At 36.9% G+C, this 11,644-nt stretch overlaps 1 protein-coding gene and 1 long non-coding RNA gene across 4 annotated transcripts in view; one reads left to right on the top strand and one right to left on the bottom strand.

The window, feature by feature from the left end:
• Positions 1-91: 91 nt before the first annotated feature.
• Positions 92-11,644, top strand: part of LOC307006719 — a 26,806-nt gene continuing 15,253 nt past the window's right edge. The window contains exons 1-2 of one of the 2 annotated variants that reach the window (XR_013799508.1): positions 92-159; positions 302-446. This is a non-coding gene — a long non-coding RNA (uncharacterized lncRNA). Of the gene's footprint in view, positions 160-298; positions 447-11,644 lie in introns of both variants that reach the window. The other variant, XR_013799509.1, reaches the window with a different exon arrangement.
• The window catches only part of LOC307006717 (poly(rC)-binding protein 3), a gene marked incomplete at its 3' end in the record, with an annotated part of 27,982 nt that continues 24,663 nt past the window's right edge, over positions 8,326-11,644 (bottom strand). Inside the window, exon 13 of one of the 2 annotated variants that reach the window (XM_079627957.1) lies at positions 8,326-10,438. In XM_079627957.1, the coding sequence (XP_079484083.1) occupies positions 10,384-10,438 (55 nt within the window). The remainder of the gene's footprint in view (positions 10,439-11,644) is intronic. The other variant, XM_079627956.1, reaches the window with a different exon arrangement.

The following is an 11,644-nucleotide window of genomic DNA, read 5'->3' as shown; positions in this document are numbered from 1 at the left end:
TCACGATCGGTGCCTATATTAATAGTTTTCATTGGCTGTTTCAGGAGAGGAACTCGAAAACTAGCATGGGTAGATTATATTCGTCAGAAGGTGAATATCTCTAATAATAAGGTGATGGTTCTGTTCCGATAAATGCTATCCTGCTTATTATTTGTAAAGGCAAGTTCAGACATTTGCATATTTAACCAGTGAATATTTCAACTAAAAAAATCATACAATCTTAACATTTAATTTAATTATAAATATTCACATTCAAAATATTCTGTTTTTATAAACCCTTACCATTTGCTTGAAAAAGCAGGAAAAGCAGTCCCCTCAATCTCCACATGCTGCTACAAATATCACCAATAGGTGGTGCAATTGGGTGTTGATCATAGACTGGTGTTGATAACGAGAAACAGAAAAAGAGGCCGTCAACAAATGACTTGGAAAATATGGACCAAGCGGTGAGTATGAGACATTTGTAGTTTGTTGTGATCTCAGCTGCCTCTTTGAACACACAAAGTCATTTTCAGTCACATAAATGATTACAATATTTGTTAACATTAGTTAACTAACATTATAATGATCAACATTTTTTACTGTATAAAAATACAGCTGTTTACTGTTTGTTCATGTTAGTTCACACAGTGCTAATGTTAACAAATAAAATTATTGATTTGATGTATTAGTAAATGCTGAAACAAAGATTAATGCTGTATAAGTGCAGTTTATTATTAGTTCGTGTTAACGAATGTAACTTAGTTAACTGATGTCATCACACAGCTCTGTGGAATACTTGATTCTGATGGGTCAATCATCGTCTAATCTTATTCCCAGATAACAATCTCTCAAAACAGATAACTCAGGCTCATCCGGCGCATACATTGCTGAACGTTTTTTTCTTCGTGGAAGTTTTGCATTTGGTGAGCTAATAAATTATTACAACTCAGTCGAAATAATATTTTGATTATGCCATCCAGTAGTTTTCAATAATAAGATACGTTTTCAATAATAATCCTTTTTCTGATAACATTATTTTGTTTAAGTGATATATTGATGGCTGTTTTGTTATTTACAAAGACTCTGAAAGGGATTTTGAAGCATTTGTTCTATTTATGAACTGTCTTGACCTTTTATCAAATTTAATCACACTAATGTCAACTTTTTGAATAGTTGTAATGTATATTAATTGTTGATAAACAAATTGTCTCTTCCCTTTATTTATATATAAAAAAAGAGCACTCTTCATGCTAAGAGTGCTCATCCAACGCCCTTAAAATACGGGTTACCTTATGGCCAGTTCTTAAGACTCCATCATATCTGTTCTAAGAAAGAAGATTTTGAGGTTAAAGCCCAGACCCTGTATGCAGATTTCAAGTCACAGAGAAACCCCAAAGCAGAAGTTTGTACCGGTACTTCACATGAACAGGAGGAACAAGGGGGAAAAAAAGAAATAAGAGCTTCTCACATGTCTTTAAATTCACATTGCATTGAGTAATGACAGTAGGAGAATTATTAAGAGTCATTGGCACACTATTCAAAGTGATTCTCAGTTACTAAATGTATTTAACACAAACACTTCATATTTTTTCTAGAAGTTCTAGCTTGAGGGATAAACTTGTTCATGCAAATACTTATATCTCTTCTCCAATTACTCTTGTTGATGCTCAGGGTAACTTTGTTACAATTCTTATACGTCTTGCACTAAAAATCTCAAATGCAAATAATTTACTGTACACATCCTCGTACATTGAAAACATACAAGGTTGGATAATTGATTACTTGCGAGAGTACATACAGTGTGTGATTTATTATCATTTGTTCATGTTCACTGCTATTTGTTGGCAAAACCACACGTGCATTACACACAATCAACATAAAAGTGGAGACAGAATGTCATATCTCCAATTTAACGTCACTTAAAAGTTTGTCAAACATTCTTTGTCTGACATGAAGTTCCTGGGCATTGAGACGATGTTACCTCATAGAAGAAGTGGAGAGAGAGATAGGAAATTGCTACAAAGGGAGGACTCTTAGATCTTTGAATTCAAGTCTTTATTCCTTGAGAGTATGAATGAGAATTTATTTAAGAATTAGATTTAATTTAATTATAAATGGGGTTTTTTTGTATTGTTTGAAATATTTGTATTGTTTACACACTTTATTTGCTGCAGTTGTAGGCTATATTTGAAATATGCTGTGCCATACATGTTAGTTGCCATACTCTCTCTTGCTAATTGAATTCATTGTGGAATACACCTGTTCGGTACTTTCATCGATTACCCCTTCAGGTAACCGTAGCTTTCAGCCAGAAGCAGATATCATCAGGTGGTACCTAACCTTCCTTGAGTGTTTCGACCCTTAACACTCTCCAGTTTGTGGGTCGGCAGTGGTGGCCAAAATCACTGCCCATCTGCTCCTGGCTTCCAGCTGTCTTCCTCTCTCTTACTCCATATCCAGCATGAAGCTAGTTCAGCCTCTTCTCCCATCCTATGAGTAGCATGCTTTTTGCTTTTCTCGTCTATTCCTAAAGCTGGCAGCAGCCGCAATGCTGATTTGGCAGGAAAGCCTCTGCACCCTACTTCCACATGGGACAGCCATGCCTGCCATCCCTTGTATTTGCACTCCTAGATTAAAGGCTGATATTTCAAGGCCTTCCTTTCATGAGCCTGCTCACAGCCCTCCTCCCATGGCGATCCCCAACCATCTCCGCAGGTGCTTGTTGGTATTCCTCTCGATGCCTTCTACAACTGTTATGGGGAACTCATAGACTGTGAGGAGCCAAATAAGCCTGGGCAGAAAGCTGTGCTTGTACAGCCAGGTTTTACATTTTCCAGGGAGTCCAGACCTGTCAATCTTCTTCAAACATTCTTCGGTTTGCTTCACAGCGTCTGCAACATTGACACCATCTTTCAGTGATGCATTGAACCACTGTCCCAAGCACTTTATGGGGATGTCCTCAATGGATGGAATGACCTCGCCTTGAACTTGGAGTCTAAACTTACTCATGAATCTTCCCTTACTGATCACCAGTCCTCTGGACTTCCTGGCCTTGAATGACAACCTTGCCCAAGTGGCTACGTTGTCCAGTGTTTCCAGTACCCATCTCTCTTGGACATGCGTCACAGTTGTTATTGTTGTTAGGTCGTCCATAAAACCCTGCAGAACTGACTGAATGATGCCTGACTCCAGGACGGGGTTATGCATTCCGCTGCTAATTTAAAGCGGTGGTAAAATGCCATTTTCACAAGATGTAAAATAAATCTCTGATGTCCCCAAAGTGTGCGTGTGAAGTTTTAGCACAAAATACCCCACAGATATTTTTATAAAGTATGTTAAAGCTGTCACTTTTTGAGGATTTGCAAATACGCACCGTTTTGTGCCTGGCCCTTTAAATGCAAATGAGCTGCTGCATAGGGCGGGGTTTCAAGAGCTGGCGTGTGTTAGCAGCTGCGATTGCCTCACACAGACACACTAAAATGGCAGAAACTTTTCTGTCTTTAATGTTAAAACGGAGTCAGACAAAGATGGAGAGACTCAAGAAGTGACAACATGTAGAATGCAACATAACGTCTCTGAAAGGTTAGTTGATGAATTTATGTTGCTGATGTGGAGTTAACTATCTTCAATTAGGATATTCTGTCATGGTAATCTATAAATCGCTCGTACAGGAACTGTTGTGAGATACACACAGAGTGACTTTCGATTGCATATGAAAAGGTGGATGCTAAAGTTTGAGCTGACTCACAAATGTTCTCTTATACAACAACTTTTCCTCTTCTCAACATGGACGGGGGCGGGGTTTATGTACATTTTAGACTTGCTGATGTCACTAAACCTGGAGGAATGTCGTGTAGTCCCTACCAGCCGTGTGTTGTAGTCCTTTTCTTTAAAAGCAAATATCTTCCTTTGCTTTGAACTTTGAGCGTTGTAACTTTGCAGATGTTGTTTATGATCAAACAGCAACATTTCACAGTAACTAAAGTTAGAAAAGTGAAATCATACTTTACCATTCCTTTAATTCAGCTTATTGTCCATAATTGGTAATCTACAAAGAAAGCCTAGCTTTTAATTTACATGCACATTGCACTTTTTGGACTATGCAGTTGTAAGGCCTGCCCAATCAGTCCAACGACAGTTTCCGATAAGCGGGTGAAGGTTTCTGTGCGTTACTGTCTTTTCAGCTTGGCAAATTCATTTAATTACCTCTTTGTTTCACCTGACTCCAAAAATGAAAAAGGTTTAATTGATGTTTGTTAATCATTAACTTTAGGTGAATGTTTGATTATTCTATTTAACTCTTTATTGAAATTACCCCCATTCATCCGGATTCTTATAACACTTCGAGTCTCGCACCGGCTGGGTATACAATCTCATAATCATAAACCACGTGCAGATCTGAAAACGAGGTGTGTTCAGGCGCATTGTTGGCGCGTTACTATTTTGAGGCAACTGCAATATATAGGCTATTTTTTATTTATTTAAAGATATGCGTTAGTAATGTGCGTTGAAGAATAACACATTTAAGAATCTATTTCAGATATGCTTTCTTACATAAACATCACGTTGAAGAATACTGATTTTAGCATTTGAGGCATAGATTCAGGTGTCTGACATTAGCTTTTGTCTTTATGCACTTCCTGACCATTAAGCTCAAGATATAGTGGTGCCTTTGTCTCTAGGATAATGTTAAGGTTTGAGCAATCAAGTCAGGATAATTGGATTAGCAATACAATAGAGTTTTATATGCTGATTTGCTCGGTTTCTCTTGAGCAATCTAGATAACCTGCCATACAGGTTTTTCGCTGGATAGAATCAACTCTTCCCTACTTTCCAGTCCCAGAAGTCCCTCCTCCTTGGAATAGAGATAAAATGGCAATGTAAACTGTTACAGATCAGACTGTTTGAAAAAAAAAAAACTGCAGCCGCGCTCAATAAAGAATAACTTCTGCTTGAACGTGATCCAAACGTCTCCTGGTCTTTGCTTAAAAGAAGGAAAAGTTTCCTACAGCATCTATAGGCGGGTCCAACACACTCGTACACTCTGCTTATTACACACACAGGGATGCGCAGCAGCACACAAACCAGCCAAATACATAAAGATATGGTGGAATCCGGCTTGTCCCTTAGATGGTCTGCTTGCGCGCTTTAACCTCAGGCACGAGCAGATCCATTTCCTCTCTGGAGACGCATTCAGTCTTTCCACTATAAAATTCCGTCATGTAAAAAGCAAATCCGCCATGGCACGAGCACAACTGGCATTTGAAGAGAATGGGAGATGAGACTCTGATTGGTTTATTGCACGTAAAGCCCAAAAACACCCACTACTCATTAAGAGAATAGGGACAACCCTATTAGACCATTTTCCCGTCGTTAGACTAGCAAAAGTGGATTCAGATATGCTTTAAGTGGACTTGCGCTGTGCGCTTTAGACCATGCGCTTAGATAGTTAAAATAGGGCCCTCTGTTGTTCTAAAAGGAAAACCCATTATTAGCCTCTACAGTTCTAAGTATATACATTGACTAATGCCAATGTGTTAGTTGGATCTCTGAAATTTCAGTCTCCTCTGCTTCACCTAAGCTGGAATTCATTCCATTTACTAACCTGATCGTAAAATTGTGGTGTTATGGATTTAACGTAATCTACTAGAGTGAATAATTTCAGAGTAAGTCAGAATAAATCCAAATGTAATTTATTATTAGGCAGGTAAATGTATCATGCCAATTACATAATCAATTAAAAGATAATCAATACAATAACATCAAATGGTCAGAGATAAAGAAAAAAGATGTATAAGCTACCTGACATTAGAAAAATACATAATTCTGAGTGTCTGGACATTCAGCATTATGGGCTGATCTAGCTACAGAATCGCCCAGAGCCTCTTGTGGCACTTCTTTAAGTAATCAGACCAAGACATAAGTTAAAACATCCCCCAAAGTGGGGAATTAACTTACAATAGGAATTTGCATTGACTAGAGTTATAGACACAGGGGGGAGTTCAACTTCACACCTTGTCGAGGAACATGAGGTAGTTTGGATGAAGGACCCCAGGAAAAGGTGCACTCACCCTTATTACCATTTGGTTTACGTCTGTGGAGATGAGACCATTGTACCATTCACACTGAGACATTTTAAATAATACCAGACATAACTGTTTATTCACCTGAATTGACATAGAACATTATAATTTTTATATAATCTTTCGAAGTGAACTGTGAAGAGAAGAATGTGTAAAGAGAAGGAAGTGGGGGAGAAGGAACACATGAACGACAGGAGGGAAATAAGCTTTCCTGCAACTTCACTCTGTGGGGTATGGATAATGGCAGTAGGCGACGCGTTTGTGTTGTCCATATCTCAGGAGATCAAAGTATGAGGTTCTGTTTGCCTTTCACAGTTTATATTAAAAAATGCTACTTTTTTTAGTCTGGATTGAATTCAGTGTCCTGTTAGCATTTTTCTTGTTAGTGTATATTCCCTATTATGTTAGAATATTATGGTGTAAAGAACTGCTAACGGAGTTGATAAAAGATATATAAAATAATCTTCACCTCTGTAAAGATGAATGTGTATTTAAAATGAATCATTTATGTAGTAGAAATGTGAAATTATTTTTGAATCTGGAGCCTTCTAGACTGAGAAAATGTATTTGTGGCTCATGTGGATGAAAGACAACAACTCCCAGAATGCACTTGCTTCACTGCCCTATGAGGCCACGCCTACCGGTAAAAGAGTGCAGTTAAAGTCTGCGTGAACCGGAAGTTGCAAACGACTTTTCTCAAGTGTTGTGACGCATTTCCGAGTGAAACGGAATATTGAACAGAGGGCAGGGTTTTACTCCAGCGCTCCTCCTCTCCATCTCTCGCCCACAGCAGAGTAACGGTTTGAGGGGAGTGGTTAAGCGTTTAAGCAACCCAAGCCGTCAAACCTACGTCATCAGAAAAAGAACCATTCCAGACCAGAAGTAACTTTTCAGACTTTGATTAAAGATAACCACGGCAAACCATTTTTTTCTGTGTATTAACTTGCACAGATTAATTGTTCACCACAAGACTAGTAATATCCGCTAACAAAGTAAATAGGGTCAATTTTGATTTCATGCCGACTTTAAACAACAAGGCAAAGCTACTAGCGAGTCTCCGTGACGAGTCTGCCTGGGATTTCGAGACCGCCCAAAATGTCCGGGAATCGGCTTTTGCTTTCTACAGTCGCCATTTATTATGTTTACTGTGCAGGACAAGACTGAGGGCCGCGGGAGAATGATGCGAGGCCGGTGGCGTGATTACTGATGAGCGACACCTGTGAGACGCACCGGTTTCGTATCTCTCACGGAGGAGCGGTAATTTTCTTAGCAATGTTAAAACGCACATCATGTAAACACTACATTCAGATTCACCAATCGGAATGAATTCAGTTAGATTGAAACAAAAGGTGTGCATGTAAACAATGAAAGGCGACTGCAGAAAGCAAAAGCCGAATCCCGGACATTTTGTACGATCTCGACTGCTGGACATGTCCGGGAAAAATAAGATGGGAACCCCTATAATACTCGGCTTTCTCCACAGAATAAGAACCTGTTAGCTTAGCTTCCAAAAAAAGATGACTGACACTATTTGTACATTCTGTGAGTGAGATCCCACCCTCTATGGGCGGGTTGAAAACATGCGGATCTAGCGCCTTCTACTGGCTGTAGTTTTTAGCCTCTGGCCAAAAAATTCTCAGGTGACGCAAAATTAAGATTTTTTGCGTCATCTGAGGATTTTTTACAGACAAAAACTACATAAATCTCTTGTCTCAGGGGGATATGAGGGAGGGAAACATGGTAATTTGAAAATACTACAGGTTTTCTACTGATACAGAGCTTAATGCTAAATCCTGAAGTATCCCTTTAAAGATTTTAAGTTATGGATCTGATATATTATATTAAATTATGGATCTGATTATAGGAGACACAGGGTGGTGATGGTCAGCACAGAGTGCTTCCCCTTGCACAGCTGTCACATACGCATGCTCCACTTCTCATCCGAATGCTTTGTGAAAACACAAATTAAAATGCAACCAAATATGACAGATATAAACTGAGTCTGACAAACATATTTACATTAATTATCGGTTATCAGTCTTTCTTTAAATCACACGCTATACACCGTGACTAAAGCCCTAAGAAATTAATAATTAATGTGAGAAAAAAATCTTATAGAACAATTGACATACTGTACACCAGTTTTTAGCATGACTTTTAGGTAAACTTAATTATGACAGATGTCTGAATAACCTATTATATATAACCTAACCTAGTATTGCAAAATGATTACTATCAAAGAAAATAAATAGTACCCATGCGAGATCAAGAGAGTTTATTGAAAAAAAAAAAGAATATGCAAATAAAAGCATTCTGCAAGTCAACCCATGAGTTATTCAGCAGCAAACATATAAACCTAAGTTTCTTTGTTGGAAATATTAGACTGTAGTCAGCACGGAAAACTTTCCTTGTTTTTAAAACCCCATAAAATAAAATAAATAAAAATATTGAATAAAAATAAAATAAATAAATAAAAAAACACACAAAAGCCCAGTGTAAAGCCCATAGCCTGTTATGTCAGATGTTATACTGTATAGAAAGACTGCCAAGCGTGTCAAGACATTCAGAATAGCAATGCTTGTACTGTATATCCATAATGAATATACAAAAGTCAATGTGTCACTGCGGCACAATTAATGGTCTATATAGCAACTAGAAATGACAGAAACAGTTACATATTCACGTACATGAACTTACTGGCTTCCTATTAAGAACTCTTGCAATGCAACAAAATGAGATTTTATGTCGCATAATAATTACCACATAAAGTCTTAAATACAAGTCAACACCAAAATGCATACATGGAATAATTATACATTACATTTTAACTCATCAAAGCCCATTTCTTTGATATAAATAATAAACATTCTGAACAGATAACTGTTAAAATAGAGCATAAAGTAGATATACAACTTATTAATCCAACTCACAATGTAATCACTATCTATTGAAACAAGGTTGAAAAGAAAACCTAAAGACCTTGAGTAAATGTATGTACATCTGTCTGGAGCTGGATGTGCATTTGACAAGCTAAACAGCAAATGACCTGTTAAAAAGACACTTCATTACATTCAAATCAACTTCTATTACTTGCTCCCTTACTGTATAATCACAATTGCATTGCCAAAAAGTGTCGATTCTTGAAGATGTGTTACACTGATGATTTAGTTAAACTTTATTAACTATGTCTTGTCTGGACTAATGTGACACTGTCACACTTTCAATTATTTATATTATTGCAGTGCACAACACAGCATTAAATAAAGATGTAAACATTGCTTCATAAACTATTAACATTACTTGAAGCACAGTCAACATCAATAAAGTTTAGCTATAGTAAAATGTCAAAAGTTAAACAATCAGTATTTTCGAAAGGCTCAAAATCATTAAACCACACTTGACTAGCTCACTTGGTTTGTAAGACGAGCAAAAGTCTTACGGGGTTGGAACAACATGAGGGTGAGTAATTACTGACAGAATTTAATTTATGGGTGAACTAACCCTTTAACAGATACAAATTTTTATCTTGAATGTATTAGTAAATGCTGAGGTTAACATTAAATAAGATTAATAAAGGCTGTGTATTGTTTATTGTTAGTTAGTGTAACTACCAATTTAGTTAACTAATGTTAACAAATGAAACCTTACCAAAAAAATCATTGGATATCACACGGTATGAAATATATTGTGTGTTATAAATTATAAACTGACAATGAATTTACACTGGTGTCATCCTCACTGTAAAACAGTTTTGTTTCATAATTAAAATGAATTGTAAATCAGTTTTCTCTTTTTCTAAAATCACAACATTTATGACAGCCTGTTTTGCCACTTATGGAAGTTAAATAAAGCACATTTTAATACAATTTATTGCTCACATTACATGTATGATAACTTGAATACATTTTAATATACCATAAAATATTGAGAAAGCAGTTCATTTAAATAAATAAGAGCAATAACAACTGCTAGACATTCAGCATGCTAAGTTTTAGTGCTAAAACTCTAAACTATATCTAATTAATAAGACAATGCATCATATTATTGTACACAAACACAGTTCCAAAATTACCTAAATACGTGTTGCTTATTAGACTATTTTAGACTGAAGAGACCTTTCAGTTTAGACAATAAAAACAGGCTCCTTTTGGGTGAAGCTTTTTTTTCTTTCTAGAATGATTGAATTGACTGTCGGATTACACTAAATGCAATTCAGACATCCTGAAGAACAAACTATATAATTCCCTGGTTTTAAGAAAACTGATGAGGCCCAAAAACAGTTCAAGACCAGAACGTCTAAACAGAGCATAATGTGACTTCAGGAGGTTGTCATGGTTGAAGGGTCAGTCCACATGGCTGCCACATCTCTGAACCTGCAGAGAGTATAACAACAATATGTAATCACACTTTTAGAAGAAAAAAAAAGGTTCAACAGGGTTCTATTGTCACGGTCATGTTCTGTTTTGGTTTCGTTTTCATTGTTCCTGTTCAAATTGTTGCACTGTTTTCCTAAGATCTTGTTACTAGTTTGTTTCCATGGTTTCTGATTAAGTTACACACTTGTTTCTGGTTCTGTTAATTATATAGCTCTAACTATCTAGTGTATTTAAGCCCTCAGTTCTTTCTGTTAATGGTTCGGTGTCATTTATGTTTATGTGGTTGTGTATCTATGTGTATTACTCCTGTGATTTCCTGTGTGTTCTTAGTATAACTGTTAATACACAAGTTTGTGTTTAATTCTCATTTATCATGCACTTACTACAGCCGCAGTTTGTGACATCTAGAGGGTTCTTGACTCAATTTTAAAGAACTCTTTATGCCAAAAAGGACTTATTGGGAGAAATTTCTTAAATGATTGCATACTTTCATGTGTAGTGGATTATTGAAAAAAAATTCTAGTGATAAAGTATGTTACAATTAATAAAAAGATAATCAATTAAAACTAAATCCATAAAGCACCTGACAGTTCCCTTTCAAAATCTACTCTCAATGCTGCACTTGATTTAAGCGCTATGGGAAAACATGTTTGTTTGACCTGTTGTGAACATGTGGAAAACACGCCAATAATTTGGTTTTGTAAGGCTCCAGCTTGTAATGACTCTCCCTGTCTCTAGTTGGCGCTGAGCTGTAATGACTCTCCCAGCCACTAGGTAGCCCCAGCTTCTGTAAAATGCATTGTTGCCACTCATTAGTATTTGATTTCTACCACCTGTGGGGTTCATTAGCTAGTTTGTGTTGCCTTATTTAAGCATGCCTCTTTCTTTCAGTTGTGTTCAGTCTTGAGCCTAGTTAGGGCTGGACAATAATTCAATATCAATATACATCGCGCTATAATGTTTTTAAATAACGGTGATATGATTTTTAAACGCATTTCCGATATTTCGATATACATTACAGGCATGGGCTACGTTTACGATTTCATTTTTACTGCATGATAAATATAAGCAGCACGGCACAACGGTTCATATGTTCATTGTCTCCAAATTGACCGTTCGCAAAGACCCGCACCCTTTAGTTACTGTCCAACAAGCTACGCCGCTCTCACGCCACACCATGTTCTCACGCAGTGAAAAATACAT

This window comes from Phoxinus phoxinus (assembly GCF_949152265.1).
Source record: "Phoxinus phoxinus genome assembly, chromosome: 11".
In the NCBI taxonomy this organism is placed as follows: domain Eukaryota; kingdom Metazoa; phylum Chordata; class Actinopteri; order Cypriniformes; family Leuciscidae; genus Phoxinus; species Phoxinus phoxinus.
This window is presented reverse-complemented; position numbering and strand designations above follow the sequence as displayed.